The sequence below is a fragment of the Zootoca vivipara genome, chromosome 2 (genome assembly GCF_963506605.1).
Source record: "Zootoca vivipara chromosome 2, rZooViv1.1, whole genome shotgun sequence".
NCBI classification, from domain to species: domain Eukaryota; kingdom Metazoa; phylum Chordata; class Lepidosauria; order Squamata; family Lacertidae; genus Zootoca; species Zootoca vivipara.
Window position 1 is genome coordinate 120,671,282 of NC_083277.1, and position 22,572 is coordinate 120,693,853.

Here is a 22,572-nt window from a genome sequence, read left to right on the forward strand (position 1 = left end):
AGTCACAAGCTGGCTCCCTTTATTCTTGACCCTGCTAACTTTTTTTCCTTTGACAGGTCAACTTGACAGCTACGATGGGCACTTTTGATGTGGCTGCAGAAGTGGAAGGGGTCAAAGTGGAAGGGGAGGGGGGCATGCAACTCATCATGTCGGGATCCCAACTGGACAACCTCAATCGGCAAATGCAGTTTGTCACCTACACCAACACACTCTTCCACCCCAACACAGCAGATACAGGTGGGTACAGAAGGGGCATTCATTGCATCTCAAAGCATTGGGGTGTCATTGCAAAGAAGAGGGGCAAAGGCACAGGATGACACAGCACAGAAGCAAGGAAATCTTGTCACAAGGCAGCATAAATGAGGAAAAAATGAACAAAATGGAAACCATTGTGGGGATATGAACAAAGGCTTTGTGGTAGGCCTATTTTTGACAGGACGCCGGCTCCCTCAGCCAGTAACGCGAGATGAGCGCCATAACCCCAGTCGGTCACGACTGGACCTAATGGTCAGGGGTCCCTTTACCTAAAATTTCCTTACTGCACCAGAGCTCCCAGGCCAGAAACACGTACAGTGGTGTATCTTTGTTTTCAAGTGCTAACAGCTCTAGACTGGTGTTCTGCTCCTTCCTCTGTTTTCCAGTGCAGTTTTCTACCAATGAGCACCATGCATCGTTCATCATCCGCATCCGCCATGCGCCTACGCCCAAGCTCTACAATCCAGGACCCTCCAATGGAGGAGCAAGTGGCAGTGAGTACTACACATGAGGTCTCTAGCACACAAATGTTCCAAGGGAAGGCCTGGCCTTTGAGCCCACCTGCTGTGTCCAACTTCAGACTTGGATGATCAGAAGTACTGTAAAAGAGTCTTTCCTTTCCCCACCCCACTCTTTGACCTCATCACATCCTTAGAGATTCTCTCGTCTTTTTTGGTCTCAAATTGTTCCAGGCCTTGAGCTCAGATGAAGCCCTGCACAGGGCTGGATGCCACCACTGCCCCCTGAGTGCCCCCCCATTTGTGTGCTATATGATAATAACCATGCTCAGGAGTCATGTAACTAGCTTATAGTAATCCCGGTTCATAGTAAGCCTTGTGTTTAGGAGCATGTCTTTTCAAGATATCTCTTCCTTTCTAGTAGCCCAAGAACCCACTGCAACAGAGTTAGATACCAGGCTGCTTGTTCAGCTGTGGTGCCCTTCTTGTGGAATTCTCTATCCTGAGTGGTTCACCTGGTGCCCTCACTGTTTCATTTCTTTCTGTCTTTTTGGTGCCTTCTTCCTTGGAAACCAACCTCTAAATGAGCAGATAGCTGCTGGGAGTGTAGTTCTTTTAATCCCAACATTGGAAACCGTGAGGGGTATCCATTTCTGCCCAAGGCTTCTCAAGCCACTCCCTCTGAGCCATCCCTCAGCAGAAACTTCCCAACCTCTCCTGTGTTGTCTTTCCTCTACAGAATACGACATCAGTGCCCTGGTCACCATAGCAACGAAGACCTTTTTGCGCTATGACAAGCTGCGAACACTGATCAGCAGCATCCGCAAGTTTTACCCCACTGTGACCATCATCATTGCTGATGACAGTGAGACCCCTGAACATGTGCAGGGACCCCACATTGAACAGTACTTTATGCCCTTTGGAAAGGTGTGGAGACTAGCTGTGGGAAGCCTCAGGCACATTTCCTAATCTCTGCTGGGTTTCATTGGGATGTGGTATCTGAGGGCAACTGGCTCTGGGGTCAGGCTCCTGAAGTAGAGATGGGGGTGGAATGGGGCTAATTGACACCTACTAAGAAGGGATAACTCCACTGTCACTTTCCGTTGGGGAATTTCACTTTTCTGCGTTCCAAAATTCATGATGGGGGATGAGTGGGAATCCTCTCACCAGTTCAGTTAACTCCTCATCACACATTAACTGTATCTACACTAACAATCAGGATGAGTAAAGAGTGGAGTTTAAATGTGTTCTTGTATGTGAGCCTAGTCCACGTTAATGATTACAACATTGGGGTAGCAATGTGAATTACTAGAATATGGAATACAAGAATGCAGTCTTGTATTCATGGTACATGGTGACTGGAGTGGAGTAGTGGCTGAATAAGGCCACAATGTTGAGGTAACCCCAGGCCGGAGAAAGTGCTACAGTTGGTAGAGAACAGTATGCGGATCAGCCACTGGAGACCCAAAAGTCTCACTTGGGACTCTGTAGGGAACCACCTGACCCCCTAGTTGCCAATGTAGAATGAAAAACTAATTACTAGCCAGGGGTCTAGGAAGGGAGAAGCAACACTTGGGTTCATGGAGCCCAAGGAGAAGTATGGTGCCCAGTGATTGAGCCCGTGATATTAAATGATAAGATGCTTCACGGCAAAGCAAGATGGCTATGTTTCACTTTTGGGCAAAGGGGATGACATTAGCAGTGTTGTGAATGGTGCTTGCAGAACTTTCCCTCCTTTTCTAGGGCTGGTTTGCTGGCAGAAACCTTGCCATTTCCCAAGTGACCACAAAATATGTTCTGTGGGTGGATGATGATTTCATCTTCACACATCGCACCAAAGTGGAGAAGCTGGTCGATGTCCTTGAGAAAACTACCCTGGACCTGGTGAGTGCTTTTCCTGTAGTTGCTTTTCCTGTTCCCCATTTCTTTCATCTGAAGCATGGATGACAAATAGGTGGCCCTCCAATTGTTGTTCCTTATCAGCTGTGCCAGCAGGATAATGAGAGTGGGTGTCTAGAAGCATCTGAAAGGCCACAGGTTCTCCATCCTTGGTCTGAAGAGACGGGCTGACATCTCTCCAGCCAAGCCTTCTAATACCTATTATACAAGATGGCAGCAAAATGCAGCTTCTAGAATTGGAGAAAGATGCTTGCAATGGGGCCCCCTGACTGCCATGACAGTTGAAGGGATCTGTGGGGACAGGGGCAGGGCTGGGGACATGTCACATTCTGAAGTCCAAATCAGGCTTGTAGGGAGAGCCAGTAAAGAAGGAACCTAGTCTAAATTAGGCTGAGTTCCAACAAGCCTTTTAAGTATAGATGTTTCCCAGTCGGCATCTGTATAAGAATTGTTTTTACATATTTTCAGGTGTTTTAAATCATTTGTGTGTACGCCTCTGAATACTGCTGTTGTGCTCATGTCTTGCTTGTGGACTTTCCATAGCATCTGGTTGAGAAGAGGATGCTGGACTGCATGGGCATTTGGTCTGGTCCCGCATAATTGCTTCTATGGTCTTGAGGGGGACTATGGGGGAACTGCTCTACTCCTTGATAATTTTGGTTGCCATTTTTGCACCTCTGGGAAGCAGGCTGGCTGGCTGCTTTTGGAGACAGCATTTGGTCTGAGACCCTCAAGGCCAGTTCTCAAGTAAATCCACACACCTGTGCCAATAGAGACTGTTCCTTGTATGTCTGGCCCAAACTCTGTTCCATCTCTGCATCCATCCCAAATGTCCTCTCTTGCGCCTGGCAGGTGGGTGGAGCAGTGCGAGAGATCACCAGCTACACCACCACATACCGCCAGCAGATCAGCGTGCAAGCTGGCAGTGAAGATGGAGATTGTCTGCACATCCGCCAGGGTTACCATCATGTCATTGAAGGCTTTCCTGACTGCGTGGTTACTGATGGTGTGATCAACTTCTTCCTGGCACGCACCGAGAAGGTTCTGCAGGTTGGCTTTGACCCTCGCCTCAGTCGTGTTGCCCACCTCGGTGAGTCATGCTTGCACAGTCCAAGTGGTGCTTAGCATGTGTAGGCAAGAAGCATTGGCTTAACTCTAGGGGTGGCACTTTTGTACAAGGTGGCGGGGGGGGGAGTGTATGCAGTGTACAAGTCTAGTGATGTGCTTGAGACCCCTTGTGAGTGAGGTGGGTGCTTGGAGCATAATTTAGGACCAGTGACCATATCTGGACTAAGATGGCTTTTTGGCTGCATGAGGGCTTCCTGGCTAAAATCCAGAAGACCGTGCTAATCCTCCTCCTCCTCCTCTCTCTCTCTCTCCAGAATTCTTCATTGATGGCCTGGGTATTCTGCATGTCGGTTCCTGCTCCAACGTTGTGGTGGACCACGCCTCAAAGATTAGGCTGCCATGGCTAAAGACAGACAGTGAGAAGCAGTATGCCAAATTCCGCTATCCCAACTCAAGTGACAACAGCCTGACCACCAAACAGAGCTTCTTTTACTTCAAGAACCGTTTCAAATGCATGACAGGCAACTAGTCTCTGGTGCTAATGAATTTAGCTTCACCCCTGACAACTGGCTTTGTCCTCAGGCAATTGGGTTTACCAATCTCAGGCAGCCTGCTCTGGCAATTGGCCAGAGCCCGAGGCAAATGGCCTTGTCTGTCAACTAGCCAAACCCCAAGAACTCAGGGTGGCCTCAGCAGCCTCAGGCTTAAAGAGCAGTTTGGGAAATTGGCAGCCATGACCACTTTTTTAAAAAAGAAAGAAAAAATGTCTTTTCTAGCAGGATGGAGAGACTGTGCTATTGCTTGATTCTGAGCCTTGGTGGTCAGGAGAATGTGACCTGTTCCTGTGTTTGTTTCACCCTGTTATGTCTCTGAACTGGAGAATCTTGGATATGGTGTGATACTTGAGTTAACTTTCTTTCTTTCCTAGTTGGAAGCAACCACAATTTTTTCTGGGCTTCCCCCTGCATCTCTCCACACACAGACACAATACTTTATCCAGTGCCACAACTTTTTGTGCCAAGTCTTTACACCTGTGCTCCCTTCTTCCAAATTCCTTTCCCTCATGCTGGTGCCATCCTGGGACATTTTGAAGTGCCAAAGACTACAGTGATGGAAAGCAACCATCAGGGGGAAGCGTTGAGGTATCAATTGCTGCAAAGCAACAGAAAAGGAGGGCAGCAGGGGCCATAAAACAGCACACTCAAAACTCCAGACAAGAAGTGGCCTGTGTTCATAGACAGTGGGGTGGGAGCTGGGAGCTGGTTTTCTAATGTGGCAGGATTTTTATATGCTGAAGAAGGCAGACTTGTGTACAACAGACTGCAATGTTTTTATTTCAAACAAAATCCATTTGACAAGTCTTTCCCCCCATACCCCCGAACCCTGCTTCCTTTTGCCTTCTTGGTCCCAATTGCGTAACCAGTGTTACTGTTCTTCCTATAGCTGCTGTTTGTTTTTGGGGGTGTGAAATGCTTATGAAGCAGGGCTGGGTTTAGTTTCTCCTGCATATTTAGTTCCAATGCATGGGATTGGTCCTACAGCAAGTAAGCAGCAGCCGCCATTAAGACCACTCTGTTATATGACACACTTCTCCCACCCCATCCCCCATAGGATGTGCACTCCTTCCTGGCAGCCTGGCTAAGAAGTGCTCATCTGCAACTGACTGCAGAGGTCTTGAGACAGAAAGGCAAGCATAACACTAGCCAATCAGCTCTAGGCACTGAAGCACTTCTGCAGCAGGGAGAGTGATGCAGAGGGGACAGATGTGGAAATTGCAAGAGTCAATGTGGTTGGAGCAGTACTGAGCATCACTGCCCTTTAGCTGTGAAGTTCAAATGCATTTGTTGTACTACCATAGCACCCCCTTCCTCCAAACACACGCACCCCTCAATCCATGACCCTAAGGTTCCCTCTGATCATGTCAATAGACCCAGAGCAAATGGCTCTTCTTCAAAAGGGGGAACATGTTGCTTTCCTGAGAGTGTTCTTGTGCTTTGCTGCCACAACCATCAGATAAGCAATGGCCTCAGTAGGTAAAAGAATTGATGCTTAGTTTTTTCCTTCCACCTACCTACCCCCTCCAGCCTAACTCTCTGGCTTTTTATAGGGTTGCTTCTTGTTCCAGGATGATGCATTATGTCTGAGTTGCTAGATCACAGTTTCAAAAAGATTGGTATAAAACTGGGTCTTTATAAAGGCACTTGCTAGATTGGTCAGTTGGCTGTAACAGAGGCTGCTGAAGTCCCATTCAAAACTGAAGTACCGGCAAGCCCCGTTGGACATTGTACTTACAGTACAATTGTTGACTCAAAAGCAAGTCTCTCATCTCTGTTTATCCATTCAGTAGAATGCTAAAAGGTAAGGTATTGAATCTTTCACTGCTCTCCCTATGTAAAGTAGGGCAGGTGAAGCCTCTTAGTTTTAGCATACATGTTGATATATAAATAAGATGGGTTCTCTCTCTTGCTGCCATGCCACTTTATTTATTTATTTATTTATTAAATGGGGGAGTGATTCAACCCCTACACATTCCCCCACCCCACAACACTCTCAAATACAGCAAGAGTTATTTTCAAAATGTTGACATACTGATTTGGAAATATTACTGGAAAGCTTACAGCCTGTTCCTAATTCAGCCTAAACAAGCAAATGCTTAGTTTGGGACACATGGTATGAATTCAGATCCTGATACTAGCCAGAAGAATCAACTATTCTGATGTGAAGGAGAATTAAAACTAAAAGTAGAAACACTCGCTCAGTGAGGCAAGCTGCCCAGGAGGCGAACACCATCCCCATTTCTGACTTTCTCCCAACACCCCTGCAGTGTTGCCTTACTACCCAACCACATGAGGAGGGAAAGGCAGTTAGTTTATCAGTCTTTAGGGTGCCTAGCTATAGATTTGACAAGCAAGTTCTTCAGTGTATGGCGGAGGTGGCAGAGTGTGTGTGTTAGCCTTTGCATGAAATAATATCTTCCAACCTCCCCCTCCTTCTGTCCTGTTTGCATCCAGGTATTATGAGACCTCTCATTCCAGGCTGCACAGCCCTTTCACTCACATTTAGTAGAAGTCCACTAACTTTTACTCAGAGCAGACTCACTGAAGTTAAAGAACATGATGAAGTTAAGACCATTAATTTCCATGGGTGCATTCTTGAGTAAAACATAGCTGGATGCCACCTGCTGTTTTGAGCCTGCTCCTTTCATCTTACGAGCTTACTGTCCCTTTCCTGTTGGCAATGAGTTTACCTGTGATTCCTTCAAACGGTTTTTTTTTCTGTATAAAGGAAACAATTTGGGGAAGGGAATAAAGGTTTTTTTGGTGTTGGTTTTTTCAACAACAAAAAATATCTCTGGTTGTTGGTGTATCGAAACTTTTTGACAAAGGCCCAGAAGAGATGAAGATTGAATAGGATTGAGTGCAAATCAAACCTTCCTTTAGTGTGGTGGTAGCTGAATACAGACCACAACTGGCCAAAGAGGTCTTGGTAAGAGAAGGAGCTTCTGTCTTGTCCTGCTGCCTCCTTTCTCTTCTCTCTCTCTGTCCATTCCTGATAGGACAGCCCTCCGTTATAGCAGACAGGGCCTTGTTGGTTTCCGAGGCAGCCAGCTGCCTCTAGCATTTCTGTGATCTCATCTAGTCCTTGTCCTGGTACGCATGGATTGATTTGATACAGAGGCAGTTATACCCAGATGGTTGGGTCCTTCAGCTCCATACTTTCCTGAGCAGGGGAAGAAGAAAAATAGAATTCTGCATGAAGCTGTATACTGTGTAACAGGACTCTCCCAGGCCTCCTCCCTCACTAGTCTCTCTGCAATATATTTGCATGATGGCTGCAGGAAGGATTGGGATAATGTATGTCAAGTGCCAAAGGCTGTTCTTATCCCTCCTGTAACTCATGGATTGGAAGAGACTGGAATCGGAAGGCACCCAAACACTTCTAAGTGTATGCTCTTTAGGAAGGGGGAAAAGACCACCAGCTCCCTTGCTATTCCTGTATAGAACGGGGATAGCCAATGTGCTGTCCTGATGTGGACTACAGCTTCTATCATCCCCTACCAGAATGTCCCACTGTCGGCTTCCGGTTCAGCGCCAGCGCCGTCTGGCTCGCGTTCCGAGGCGACCCGTCTCTGCAAGGGAGGGGGAAGCAGCAGGAGCGCCGCTGCACCCCAAAGAACCCCAGATCGTGCGTTCTGGGGGCGGAAATCGCCAAGCAGCGCCCCAATCCCGACTCCCCAACTCTCCGGTAAGCTCTAATAAGAGCTCCGGAGTGAGAAGGGTTGTAGTCGCGGGGCCATTTTGGTGCGCCATCGCTACCCTTGCAGGGAGAAGCTCCGTGCCGGAGGCGGGGAGCACTGGATTTTCCCAAAGAAGTCAAGAAATTGAAAGACCGTGAGTAAAAAGGACTTAAAGACTTAAAATTGGATTTGAGATTTGGAATGGGGGTGAGATTTAAAAAACGGAAGCCGATCTCCCCCCTACTGATTTAAAGAGGAAGCAGCTTAAGGAGGAATCCCAGTGCCGGGGACTAAAAGCTTTATTCCTTGAATATCTCCGAGGACTGACTAAAGACTCTCCTCCTGAGGCAGGGTTAGGGGGGGAGAATTGTTTTAGACATTAAGAATCCCTGCAAACTTATTTAATTGAAGAAGAGACCCCCTCTGTGCCCTGAAATTTGGCACCCTGAACAGAACAGCGAGTGGAATATAATGGGGGGAGCGAAAGGAAGGAATTGATACTTTAAAACTTTTGGTTTGATATTTGAGAATATATTGCATCCAGTTTGGGCTATGTGGATGAACTGCAACTTGTAACCATTTCCTGTTTCCCAAGTTTTGCTCTGCCCTTGGAAAGCTAGAAAAATGTCAACAGAAGATTACACACCTGGCTTCCAGGAGAAAGTTTTGAGACTCTTGTGGGAAATGAGAATTAATATGTGTAAGACTCAACAACAATTGGAAGGAATAAATCAAGATTTACAGAAAAATGAAACACTTCAAGAAATGATGCATGAGGATAAACAGACAGACGAACTGATACACAACACAGTTGAAGTAAATGAGGATGAAATACAGGACTTGCCAATGAATAAAGACTTAGCTGAGAGTGGAATTAACCCTCCTCAGGAGGGGAAAAAGCAAGAATTTTTGAAGAGACAGAAAACCCACAAGAAAAGCATCATGCAAAGAAGAAATGATTTATGGAGGGGGGGGAGAATAGAGAAGACTGGATTGAAAAATTTGTCAGGAAGGGTGTGGGATGAAGGAGGTACATTTGTTGTTTAATAGGATGGATAAAAAAAGGACTGAAAACTGGATCATGGACTTTGGTACTTGCTGGACTGGAAGGGGAGGGCCGGGATCAGGGTATAGAGAGGGAAGAATTGAGGATAAAGATAAGATCTGGAATTGGGAATGTAAAAAGGTTTTAAAAATTTATGGGAGTTTTTGGGGAAAAAATTGAGGCATGGAAAAAAAAGGAAAATTGATAAGCTAGAAATAAGATTTAGAATTCATTTAGAAGTATCAAAAAAGCGAATTTGGTAAGATGAATGATGGAAGGGACGGTTGGGGGTTCTGGACCTCTGGGGAGCTCCTGGTGGCAGGGGGGGCTCCTGGGGCGGGGAGGGCGGGGGGGGGAGGGAAGTCCCAATTGGAAAAAGAACCATTCCCTCTCTCTTTCTTTCCTCTGGGACTCTCGGTGGCAGAGGGAGTGCTGGGGGGGAGGGGAGGGAGGGAATGGGAAAAGTTGTTAGAATATAAATCTATCAGAAATAAGGATACTATTGAAGTAAGATTGGAGAGTGTGGAAAATAGAAGGGGGAATATGAGAAGAAAACTGCTAAAGAGGAGTTAAAAATGAAAATCAGAAAAGGGGGGAGGTAGGGGAAGCCCATAATAATACAATGATTTTAAAGGAAAGAAAGGAACAATTATTAATTGTTCCTCTTTATTTTTTTCTTTTTCTTTTTGTTTTCTTTTTTTCTTTGTTTTTGCAGTTGCTCTTTTTTTTTCTTATTCCTGTGTTGTTGTTGTTGTTGTTGTTGTTGTTGTTGTTGTTGTTGTTGTTATTATTCTTTTTGGGTGAGCTTTGATAAAGTTAAGATAAATAGTTGGGGGGACACCCGCTCTCTTCTTGTTTCCCTAGGATCCCTCGGTGGCAGGGTTTTTTTGGGGGGGATGAGGGGGGTGGGGACAAGCCCAGCTATGAGGATGCCCCACCTTCGACTGCGCACTGTCCATGGGGATACCTGGTGGCAGGAGGGATCTCAGGGGGGGTGGGTTGGAAGAAGGAGGAAAATATGTTATTTTATGTTTATGTGTCTAATTTTCTTTTTGTTCTGTTTATATGCAAAACCAATAAAAATTATTTTTAAAAAAAACACAGAATGTCCCACTGTCAGGAATTATGTAGTCCAGCAACAGCTGGAGGACCCCCTCTTGGCTGCTCATAGAATCATAGAGTTGGAAGAGACCACAAGGGCCATCCAGTCCAACCCCCTGCCAAGCAGGAAACACCATCAAAGCATTCCTGACAGATGGCTGTCAAGCCTCTGCTTAAAGACCTCCAAAGAAGGAGACTCCACCACACTCCTTGGTAGCAAATTCCACTGCCGAACAGCTCTTACTGTCAGGAAGTTCTTCCTAATGTTGAGGTGGAATCTTCTTTCTTGTAGTTTGAATCCATTGCTCCGTGTCCGCTTCTCTGGAGCAGCAGAAAACAACCTTTCTTCCTCCTCTATATGACATCCTTTTATATATTTGAACATGGCCATCATATCACCCCTTAACCTTCTCTTCTCCAGGCTAAACATACCCAGCTCCCTAAGCCGTTCCTCATAAGGCATCGTTTCCAGGCCTTTGACCATTTTGGTTGCCCTCTTCTGGACATGTTCCAGCTTGTCAGTATCCTTGAACTGTGGTGCCCAGAACTGGACACAGTACTCCAGGTGAGGTCTGACCAGAGCAGAATACAGTGGTACTATTACTTCCCTTGATCTAGATGCTATACTATTGATGCAGCCCAGAATTGCATTGGCTTTTTTAGCTGCTGCATCACACTGTTGACTCATATCAAGTTTGTGGTCTACCAAGACTCCTAGATCCTTTTCACATGTACTGCTCTCAAGCCAAGTGTCTCCCATCCTGTATTTGTGCCTTTCATTTTTTATTTTTTATTTTGCCCAAGTGTAGTACTTTACATTTCTCCTTGTTAAAATTCATCTTGTTTGCTTTGGCCCAGTTGTCTAATCTGTTAAGGTCATTTTGAAGTGTGATCCTGTCCTCTGGGGTATTAGCCACCCCTCCCAATTTGATGTCATCTACAAACTTGCTCAGGATGCCCTCAAGCCCATCATCCAAGTCATTGATAAAGATGTTGAATAAGACTGGACCCAAGACAGAACCCTGTGGCACCCCACTAGTCTCTACTCTCCAGGATGAGGAGGAGCCATTGATGAGCACCCTTTGGGTTCGGTCAGTCAGCCAGTTAAAAATCCACTGAATGGTAGCATTGTCTAGCCCGCATTTTACCAGCTTCTTTACAAGAATATCATGGGGCACCTTGTCAAAGGCCTTGCTGAAATCAAGATAGGCTACATCCACAGCGTTCCCTTCATCTAACAGGCTTGTAATTTTGTAATTTTCTAGGTGCTCACAAACCGTTTGCTTAATGATCTGCTCTAGAATCTTTCCTGGTATTGATGTCAGGCTGACTGGGCGGTAATTGTTTGGGTCCTCTCTTTCCCCCTTTTTGAAAATAAGGACAACATTTGCCCTCCTCCAGTCTGCTGGAACTTCGCCTGTTCTCCAGGAATTTTCAAATATTATTGCCAGTGGTTCTGAAATCACCTCTGCCAGTTCTTTTAATACTCTTGGATGTAGTTCATCTGGCCCTGGAGACTTGAATACATCTAAACCAGCCAAGTATTCTTGTACTACCTCCTTACTTATTCTGGGCTGTGTTTCCCCTGCTGAATCATCTGCTCCCAATTCTTTTCTTTTTTTGGAGAAGACTGAGGCAAAGAAGGCATTGAGGAGTTCTGCCTTTTCTCTGTCCCCTGTTCGCATTTCACCATCTTCTCCTCTAAGTGACCCCACTGTTTCATTGTTCTTCCTTTTGCTACGGATATACCCATAAAAGCCCTTTTTGTTGCTTTTAACCTCTCTAGCAAGCCTGAGTTCATTCTGTGCTTTAGCTTTTCTGACTTTGTCTCTACACGTGCTGGCTGTTTGTTTGAATTCCTCTCTGGTGATTTCCCCCCTTTTCCATTTTTTGTACACATCCCTTTTAAATCTTAACTCAGTTAAAAGTTCTTTAGATAGCCACGCTGGCTTCTGTTACAGAAGGCTCCAGCTCCAGCTCCGCACAGACACAGAGCCTATATATGGGATTGCATGGGAGCCAGAAATAACACTCATTTTTTAAACGTTACTACAGCAAGAGGTATTTTGTAACAAATAGATTGCAAAACAAAAAGCAAACTGTCAACCATGCAAAGCCACTTTCCTCTGAAAAGGGTGTGCGCCTGGATTGGGGCAATACATGGTTGGTTGAGACATGGGTGGTTGTTTTTTTCATTTTGTGGTTGCCACACTTCTGTAATTTCTCTTCTTTTCATAAGTGTTCCATTGCTTCCTGCCTGCAGCCATGGGCACTCACTGAAGAAATGTTTCTGCACTGCTGGTCCCCCCCCCCTCTCCATACTCCACTGCCTTTTCATTTTCTTTGCATGTGTACTTTTTTTTTTTTAAAAAAAAAGGTAAAAACATGTGCACAAGCAAGTATTCCTGCCCCTTAGTTACTATGTTTCACAATAGACTCCCCACCCCAGCATCACCCTACACACATTTTTATTGCAGGGAATTCATTGATTTATAATGGGTTATTGTTACTCAACAAATTCCCCGCAGTCAGAGAAAAATCCAGATTAAATGTTTAAAAACAGTACACAGGAATTGATGATGGGAATGCCATGCGTATAGTGTGGGAAACTTCATACATGAGCAGCACTGATTCCACAATAAACCTCCATTGAAGCCCCCGGGGGAAGGCCCAGTGTCTTCACCTGGCAGCTGAAGTGGTAAATCTGTGTCTGGATTAGTCCATTTATGACTACAGGTGGGGGTTCATTTGATGGAATGCTCCTGCATAGAAAAATAATATCCCTGCACATAGAAAATGGCCATGCCAGAGAGAAGGCTAGGCTGGACATAGAGTTTTCTACATGGAGAAAAAGCTTTTTCACTTGGGAATATTTCAATGATAAGAGTTTATACTTTCAGTCTCCAAGGGGACAGCCATGACCCCACAATTGTTGTTGGGGAAAACTGAGCTTTTTCCCAAGTCAGACCCTGTCCTCCCCAGGGCTGCAAAGCGGGTTCCAGAGGGGCTAGGATTGCAACCAGGAAGAGCAAAGGCTCACCTATTGTCTGCCTGCACCCTCAGCCTCCCTCTTACCATAGTCTGCTGAAGGTAGGAAGCCGCATCGTGCACAGTGACAAAAATCTGCTGTGGGGGAAGATGATGGAGAAGGCCACAGGACCTCAAGGTCTGTAAAACACCGACTAGATGGAAAGGAGGAAATAAATGGATATGGGTGAGGTCTGATTCCTCAAGGGGTGACCTGCATGTGTGAGGAAGACACCACCCCTCAAAACCACTGCACGCAGGATTTACCTATCGTTTTGTATGTAAGGCTTCCTCAACTGAGTCAGTGGCAAGTCAAGAGGTGAGCATGCACTTGTGATCTTTGGGTCTTACATCCTAACTATGGCCACATCCACACCAAACCTTTAAATCAGGGGTCAGCAAACTTTTTCAGCAGGGGGCCAGTCCACTGTCCCTCAGACCTTGTGGGGGGCCGGACTATATTTTGGAAAAGAAGTAAAAATTCCTATGCCCCACAAATAACCCAGAGATGCATTTTAAATAAAAGGACACATTCTACTCATGTAAAAACATGCTGATTCCTGGACCGTCCGCAGGCCGGATTTAGAAGGTGATTGGACCGCATCCGGCCCCCGGGCCTTAGTTTGGGGACCCCTGCTTTAAACTGTGCCTTCCCCTAAATTATTCTGGCAAATGTGATTTGTTATGGTGCTAGGAATGGATAATTCAGTTGGTCAGAGTGAGGTGCTGATAATGTCAAGGTTGCACATTCGATCCCCGTTTGGGACAGCTGCATATCCCGACATTGCAGAGGGTTGGACTAGATGACCCCCAGGGTCACTTCCAACTCTACAATTCTATAATTGCAGCTCTGAAGGGTAAACTACAAGGCACAAAATTCCTTGAGGGAAGCAATGTGCTGTAAATGCACGGTATGGATGTGGTCTATGTCAGGATGATGACAGAGCTGTGGATGGATTTCCCATTTCTTTATATCTCTGTAAAAGCTAATCCCCATAGCTATTCAGAGCAGAATTACAGAGGGAGCACTACCACCATGCTGTGTTTCTGGTGTGAATTGGGTATCCCTGCTGCTTTTTACAAAAATGCAGATAAATGAAAACGGGAGACCCAATCACAAATCTCTGTTGCCACCTCTAGTTTGGCCCTCAGTCATGCAGGCAGAAGTGCTTGATGGAGAAAGAGACGGTGGAAGGCTCATGCAGAAAACAGAGAGCACACCAGAAGCGCATCTCAGAATTCTCTCCAGGGGTTGCAATCGGCTGCTCCATGCTTGAGTGCACAGCTGGTGGCAAACCCAGGCTTGCTTCTGGGTAATATGTGCATTGGGACAAGCTGCCTTTTAAATATATTGATTTTAATAATTCTATATTATAACAACCATGCAATATTAAGATACGTCAGAACACAATCAATGGGGGAAGAAAGAGGTCTGATGGCACCTTTATTTTCACTTACCATTACAGGAAGCCAAATGGATCTGCACACCTGCCTTTTGGCATTCTACACACACCTGCAAGGCACAGGAAGCCATTACTAGAGAATTGCAAACATTGCCTTCTAACCACAAGCTGCCTCGGTGATTATAGCTAGGTCCCTGGAGCTATGCTGTGATCTTCTAATTTGCTACTGATATTTGCACAACCGGGGGGGGGCAGGGGAACTATTTCTGTAATCCATTTTGGAATCTATCGTCTCTGCTACTGTTTTTGATTCCATTATGGGAAATCTTGATTCCCAATTGTTCATTGGTAAGTTACATAATCCTGCCAACCTAGCAGTTCGAAAGCACATCAAAGTGCAAGTAGATAAATAGGAAGGTAAATGGCGTTTCCATGTGCTGCTCTGGTTTGCCAGAAGCGGCTTTGTCATGCTGGCCACATGACCTGGAAGCTGTACGCTGGCTCCCTCGGCCAATAACGCGAGATGAGCACCGCAACCCCAGAGTCGGTCACGACTGGACCAAATGGTCGGGGTCCCTTTACCTTTACCTTTAAAATAATAACTGGACTCAATTGCATCACAGATATCTTGGTTCTGCCCCCCCCCATTAATCCTGACTATGCCCATGCTCAGGCAGAAGTCCATTTACTGAATTTTCTAAAGATTTTCTAATTGGGGAGCCATATGAAACTTACTCTAAGAGTCAAACTGGACTTGGCACTAATGGAATAATTTCCTCCTAATGCAACAAGGAGGGATTGCCAGAAAGGTTATGTTCACCTTTCCTCCCTCTTTAGCCCACATTATTACAGTTCCACCCCCACCCACTACCTGGGTGGATGCTTTCCATTTAAAACAACAATAAAACACCCTGCACATTAAATGCAAAAAATATATATGCATTTAACATCCAGTCAGATGGAGGAACAGCAGAATACAGTTGAAATAAATAAAACAAAGGCAGGCAATCTAGACTGGGAGCATTTTGATGGCAAGTGCGCCACCTCGTTACTTGTACGCATACATACGTTTCCTTTTGTACCTGAATAAGTAGACGGGCTCCAGCTGAGTCCACAAAGGACACTCCACTGCAGTCAAGAATGACAGCCTGTACTGACACGCCTGGAAGAGCAAAGTGGACAGACCACAATCTGCAATGAATCCAACAGCCTGAGCCCAGCAGCATCAGTGACAATTTGCCATGTGACGCTCTGCACATGCTCAGAAGCTTCCCATCTCCAACCAGTTTTCACAGGAGGAGATGAATCTCATTTTCCATATGGGAACCTGTTCCAGCTGCATGATCATAACTTTTTCTTCATCCCAGCCCAACATGTTCAGTCCTCTGGCATCTCCAGATCAGGCTGAAAAGAAACTACTATCTGATACCTTGGAGAGCAGCTGACAGTCAGTGTAGACAATACTGAGCCAGATGGGCCAGTGGTCTGACTCAGTGCACAGCACCAACTCTTGTCACACCAGTCTAGTGTAAACACGACACCCAGCATTTTGCTTAAAGTTGGGAAGATTGAAGGCTTACAAGAAGTAATTTGATTTTTACAAGAACGCCAAGATCCACCATCCAGATCCAGGTGCAAGACACACACACACACACACACACACAGAGAGAGAGAGAGAGAGAGAGAGAGAGAGAGAGAGAGAGAGAGAGAGAGAGAAACAAACAAACAAACAAACAAACAAACACACACACACACACACACACAGAGAGAGAGCTAAAGAATTCTGAGCCCAGGAACTTGTTCCGAGTAGCAGAAATGAATGGCACTCAGTCCTTCCATAGGAAAAAAACATTCCTGGCAAGTCTCTTTCATGCACACTCATTCAGTATCCTCAGCAGAATACAGGAAAGGGACAGTTAAGCAGCTTTGCAATTTGCAGAGTTCAAAATGCATGTTGACTAAGCAAGATTTACCAGGAACTGGTACCCTTTGCTTACCTGAGCCAAGCTTTTTGTCCAGGACGGAGACATTGCTCTCCTAGGAAGAAAAACAACAGCAGTTAATCTCCACTTAGGTGAGAAGAATTTAAACTCCAGACAAAGTGAAAAAAATCTCCAGCCTTGGGTTTAATTTATATTTATTTTAAAACCTCTGCTTTATAGCAAAACCTAGTTTGGTCCTTGGCTCAATAGTTCTTAGTTCTTTGTTTCTATTGAATCAAATGGTCTGTATCTAGCACAGAATTGTCTTCCAAGGATGTGCTCTACAGGGAGCTGGCTTCAGGTACTAGGCCTATTGGCTGCCAACTCTGTGTTACAAATATGTCTGCAAATGTGGCATGAAGGCTGACAACATCAAGCCCACCCTTGCAGATGACCATAGTGCCTGGAGACAGGTCATGTAGATATAGCAGTGACCAGAGGAGGAATGACCGCAGAGAGAAGAAATGCCATGCTCCATTTGCAGCAGCATGAATGGATGCCTTCATCCGCCCCAGCTGCAACAAAACATGTTCATCCTGTATCAGTCTCTACAGCCACAGCAGGTGCTACAGCCTTACAACAGTCTGAGTTCTCCCCCAAAGGCACACTCCTCCAATATCTCCCAAGACAGATGGAGACCAACTCCATTGGCTCCCACTCTGACTAGCAAGAATTGTGTTAACTTGATTCTGTTATTTATGACTAATATTTTTATCCTGCTCTTCGCTAGGAAAGCATTCCCAGAGTGGCTTATGAATATCAGTGAGAAGATGTTGACCACAGTTGACCAGTTTCCACACAAAAGGAAAAGGAAAAATGCAAGCAAACTTAGGCACAAATTCTTGGCTAATTCTGAATTCCACCCCAAATTTTCTACTCTACTTCCCTCCATCTTTTTCTTCCCCCCTCCCACCCTGGGTTGCCACATTACCACAGTGCTGATGTCCATCTTGAGCTCGATGCCTGGAACTTGGTCCTCGTGCTTCTCGCAGTCTTGGTTGAGTCCCACAAGTTGGCTCAGAGTGTCGCGAAAGAAGCTGCGGTTCCCATAGTAGATGGGAGCCTGGTAGCTTATAATCTTCACACCTGGGATCTCAAAGCACTAAGAAGCAGGGATGGGGTGGATAAATGGGGTACATATGCATCATTGTGCCTGGCTAGGGTGGCCAAGTGAATAAAATTAACCCCATCCTAAAATGAATAAACAAACCCCATCATCTTTCAAATTTTTGGCTGAAGCAGGGCTGCCTTCCTTTGTGGACAAAGGCAATGTAAGGCAAACAGCAGAGATTTCTACACCCACATGGATATGCACACCTCCACCCAGACAAGCAACAGAAGAGGCTCATCTCATTTGTTTATTACGGTTATAGACCAACTCGAAAGGCACATCTAGGACAGCTTTCACAAGAATAAAATATGCATTTAAAACAATATACAGCAAACAGCTTTAGAATTAAAATTAAGTTAAATGCATAGACACGTGAGAACCTAAAATTTTAAAGTTTGAGATACCATGCAGATTGGCCCTATCACCCTGGAGGCTCACTTCAACTGTTTTCCCAGCAGACTAATTTGTTCCGGGAGGATGGTCTACACCTACAAATCTGTGCGCAGAATCTGGTGACCATCCAGGTCATCTTTTGATCTTTGCCTTAGAGGAGAGCATTAAGTTTAGGCTTATCTGGAAGGTCAGCAAGCCTCTCCAGTTGGGGGGCAATGGTATCTCTGGGGTTGCAGTGCTCATCTCGCTCTATAGGCCGAGGGAGCCGGCGTTTGTCCACAGACAGCTTCCGGGTCATGTGGCCAGCATGACAAAGCTGCTTCTGGAGAACCAGAGCAGCGCACGGAAACGCTGTTTACCTTCCCGCTGGAGCGGTCCCTATTTATCTACTTGCACTTTGATGTGCTTTCGAACTGCTAGGTGAGCAGGAGCTGGGACCGAGCAAATGGTTGTAATAAATATTTCTGATCCTTTTAAACCACAGACCTAACCCCGCCTACTCAGAAGTAAGTCCTACTGAATTCAATGGGGCTTACACACAGGTAGTGGGGTTTGAATGACAGCCTAAGTTGCCACCACATCCCTACACATGTCACCTCAAAAGCATGCCCCCTTGAGTATAGCGAGGCTTGCTCCCTCTCCAAGGAGCATCTGCTACATTTGCTACCTTTCCACATCATCCTGGGATAATTGCCATCTTCTCCAGTGTGGCTAATTTCCATTCTAGAACACGGAAAACTCAGAACTCGCACACACTTCTGCTTGTCCTGTGCCTCGAAACCATGGGTCCAAGAGGCTTCCCACTTGTCCTGAGCTTTCACTTGTCCCATCACTTTCCCCAGGAAAATCTGCTGAATTCAGTCCGCAGAATAAATGAGTGACGTTTGTTTTGATTTAACAGCAATCAGGTTTTCCAGGGGGGAAGCAGTGGGATGAGTCCTCACTTCACACCCACCTGCAGGTTCTGATCCTTCGAAAGCTTGGCTGGGAAGCCGCCTGGTATTGCTGGACTTCAACTCCCATCAGTCCCAGCCAGCATGGCCTATGGTCAGGGCTGAGAGGAGTTGTAGTTCTGCTGCCTCTGGAGGGCCACAGGTGCCCCACCTGTGCTATAAATAGCCTATCAAGAGATTAGCACGCGTGTGTTCAGCCAGTGTGGATTGGGCACACTTGCACTGGAGTAGCCCCACCAATTTCAATGCTGAGATTCAGGCTCCCTGCAGTGAGTGCTTTGGGGCTGCAATTTCAGACATGCATGTGGCGTGTGTTCCTATGATTGTTTGCACGACTCTTACCTTGCTGTTGTACTTGACAGGCTTGTAGATCTCTGTGTCCCCTGCCCTGCCCAGAACTGAGCACTCCGCCCTGTAAGAATGACAAAGCGACATGAGGGGCAAATGGGCAATTATCTGGACACAGCTCCCTCAACATACAGCAAACATGGTTGGAGGTGGAAGGTTGTAGGGAACCATAGGCTCCCTCTCAGCCCCAGCGCAGGCTCCTTCTCGTGGGACCTTTGCTGCAGGGGAGCTGCTGTGACACAGCTCATTCATGTACCACCAGGGTAATGTGGGGAGCCTCAGGCCACATGGCAGAAGCCCACATTGCAGTTCCCCCTCCGTGCTAGTACTGCTCCAGTTTCTGGGAGGGACAACACTAGCTCAGGGTCTACACCAGGCACCCCCAAACTTCAGCCCTGCAGATGTTTTGGACTACAATTCCCATCATCCCTGACAGTGGTCCTGTTAGCTGGGGATTGTGGGAGTTGTAGGCCAAAACATCTGGAGGGCCAAAGTTTGGGGGTGCCTGGTCTACACTATGGGTGAGGAATCTCAGGCACTTCAGATGTGGATGAACTGCAGTTCCTATCAGCTGCAGATGGCAAGGGATGATGGGACTTGTAGTCCAGCAACATCTGGCGGATTGTAGGCTCCTCATCCTGGCCTACATTGGCTTGCAGCCGCTCTCCAGGGTGTCAGATAGGAAGTCTTTCCCTGTCCTACCTGGAGATGCTGAGGATTGAATCTGGGACCTTTTGCATGCAAAGACGACGCCCTATCACTGAGCCATAGCCCTTCCCCATCTTTAATTCCACGTGGCCCCCAGCAGAGAGATGTGGAGAGGGAGAGATGGGGCAGGAATGCTATGCAATCTTTCAGTGCTGCAGACTCTACCCTGCCCACCACTAGCAATGCAGCCCTCAACAGGAAGAAGTTCCTCACCCCAATTTTATAGCCTTGCAGGATCCCCACAATCCCAACTAGGGGCACCTAATCCTAGCAGCTGGGCCTGATCTAACATTTGACAAGAGGAGAAAGCAGAGGAAGAGGACAGAGAAGGAAATACCTCTGTGTGCGGCAAACAACCGTCATCATGGAGAACACAACCCCCACCGCCAAGCCAAGGTCCACGTTGAGCACAACCACAGAAAGCCACGTGACCACCCACAACGTCTGCAATGGATGAGAAAGGGTGGGATAGAATCACAAGGAATCCTGGGAGGAGAACAGCTTAGCACCTGAGGTTACAGATCTGAGCCACAACCAGCACTGCTCAACTTTGGCTACCAGCTTTGACACTTGGAACTCCTGCTGTTCAATCCTTCACTGGCCCAGCCTTCCATCTTGCCCTCTGCTGACTCAGGTCTGGTTCACATAATCACATTCTTCTGGCAGGAAACTGGCCTAATGCAAGGAACTATTACAGTAGGCCAAGAGGACGTCTCAGAAAACTGGAGCCACAATGGCTAAGGACTGGACCCGTTCACAAGGCAGTTTCACACCAGTTCACTGTGAGAGGTAACAGACTAGCTCGTATGGCCTTCAGATTAAGCTCCCGAGTGCCATGGCTGTTTGGCATGATGGGGGCCACAGGCTCTGCCAATATGACAGGGGTGACTAACCTGTGGCCCTCCAGATGTTGCTGAACTCCAACTCCCATCAGCCCGTCTGTATGACCAATGGTCAGGGATGATGGGAGTTGTAGTTCAACAAAATATGGGTGGGGGAGAAAGAAAGATTCTTCATCCCTACTATAGGCCATTACTGAAAACTGTGGACCTATCCATTCCAATTGCAAAAGCCTGGTAGCAATGTAAACATTTTTGATAGGGAAGGAACATATTCAGTTCTTAATTTCCAACTGCTAGATTGGAAACTGGTCCATTCTTGGATATAGGCAATGGTCATGATCTATAAGATTAGATGTATTTGTGTTATACTGTTGCCATATATGCTTTTGCTCTATGTCATATTTTAAATTGATTAATAAACTTGTTTTTTAAAACAAAACAAAAAAAACAAAAAAAAAGAGAAACTGGTCCATTCTCAGATGCTGTCATGGCTTACGAAGTCAATGGGGCTGATCCTCCACAGCTCGGGCAGGTCCTGGAACTGCAGAAACATCTGCCGAAGGCTGGTGATATTGATGCAGGCCAGGACAGCCTAGACATGAGAGAGAAAAGAGGCGTGAAATGAGGGGTTTCTTTAACATACTGTCCCACTTCCATACCATGGCTCTTGAACACCACTGAGGCATTGTTTTTCTGTGATTGGTTCAAAACAGAATTAAAATAGTGGTTCTGCACAGCATTATCCAGCAATGGGTAATTCCCATGGTCAAGATCCTCTGATAATGTTTATGCAGAAGTAAGCCCCATTCAGTAAAGCCCCCTTACAACTTTAATTAGAAGCTTTCTCCTTCTGCCCTGGGGCTGCTTGCTGTTCAGCGGGGATGCAGCACTCCTGACCTCCTTAATTGGTCCTTCTTTGGAGGTCTTTAAGCGGAGGCTTGACAGGCATCTGTCAAGAATGCTTTGATGGTGTTTCCTGCTTGGCAGGGGGTTGGATTGGATGGCCCTTGTGGTCTCTTCCAACTCTATGATTCTATGATTCTATATATAATAATTTAATTAATGACATTTACATAACATTTGACTGTTTTAAAAATAAACCCCTAATTCCTGTTCCCTTTGGTAGTGTGTGTGTGTGGGGGGGGGAGAGCTTTAATTACCAGTTTCCTATCTTATGTTTTTATTGTGAAATAGTGCTAGCTCAGCAAGAACTGATAAAACAATTAAGGAGCAATTCATTAGTAATTCCACAGTCACACTGAACAGGAGGCAGAAGCTGCAGGGAAGAAGCTTCTCATTACAGGCCAAATAGTGTTGAACAGCTTCCATAGCATGCTGTTAGTCCACATTGGACAGGCTGGTGCTGCAAGTGTGCATTACCATTTTGCAGAGATCAGTGGGAAGAAATGGGTGGGCAACAATGACTTATAGCCACCAGATTCTCTATAAAAACTAAAGAGGTAAATTCCAGGCTGAACAGCTGGCATGGAAACAAAATGTGTAGCAAGAGTGTATGACTGCACACACTGTACATTTAAAGCATGTCTCTTCCGAACACCAAACAAAATAACACAGCTGGGAAATGTAGTTTACCTCTCACGGAACTACAATTCTACAATTCCTAGCACCCTTTAAATACAGTTCCCAGGATTCTTTGACAGGATATGTGCTTTTAATACAGGCATCCCCAAACTGTGGCCCTCCAGATGTTTTGGCCTACAACTCCCATGATCCCTAGCTAA

At 46.1% G+C, this 22,572-nt stretch overlaps 2 protein-coding genes across 5 annotated transcripts in view; one reads left to right on the forward strand and one right to left on the reverse strand.

The window, feature by feature from the left end:
- B4GALNT1 (beta-1,4-N-acetyl-galactosaminyltransferase 1) overlaps positions 1-8,328 on the forward strand; it is a 53,220-nt gene extending 44,892 nt beyond the window's left edge. For 2 of the 3 annotated variants that reach the window (XM_035102698.2, XM_035102692.2), the window contains exons 6-11: positions 57-237; positions 642-749; positions 1,453-1,640; positions 2,457-2,597; positions 3,465-3,702; positions 3,995-8,328. In XM_035102698.2, the coding sequence (XP_034958589.1) occupies positions 57-237; positions 642-749; positions 1,453-1,640; positions 2,457-2,597; positions 3,465-3,702; positions 3,995-4,209 (1,071 nt within the window). In that variant the 3' untranslated portion in view covers positions 4,210-8,328. The remainder of the gene's footprint in view (positions 1-56; positions 238-641; positions 750-1,452; positions 1,641-2,456; positions 2,598-3,464; positions 3,703-3,994) is intronic. The other variant, XM_060272156.1, reaches the window with a different exon arrangement.
- The window catches only part of LOC118078697 (solute carrier family 26 member 10), a 36,533-nt gene continuing 21,221 nt past the window's right edge, over positions 7,261-22,572 (reverse strand). For both annotated transcript variants that reach the window (XM_035102681.2, XM_035102670.2), the window contains exons 10-18: positions 21,327-21,422; positions 20,326-20,432; positions 19,275-19,344; positions 17,407-17,577; positions 16,491-16,530; positions 15,576-15,655; positions 14,549-14,603; positions 13,139-13,245; positions 7,261-7,400 (exon numbers count right to left, since the gene is read on the reverse strand). In XM_035102681.2, the coding sequence (XP_034958572.1) occupies positions 7,362-7,400; positions 13,139-13,245; positions 14,549-14,603; positions 15,576-15,655; positions 16,491-16,530; positions 17,407-17,577; positions 19,275-19,344; positions 20,326-20,432; positions 21,327-21,422 (765 nt within the window). In that variant the 3' untranslated portion in view covers positions 7,261-7,361. The remainder of the gene's footprint in view (positions 7,401-13,138; positions 13,246-14,548; positions 14,604-15,575; positions 15,656-16,490; positions 16,531-17,406; positions 17,578-19,274; positions 19,345-20,325; positions 20,433-21,326; positions 21,423-22,572) is intronic.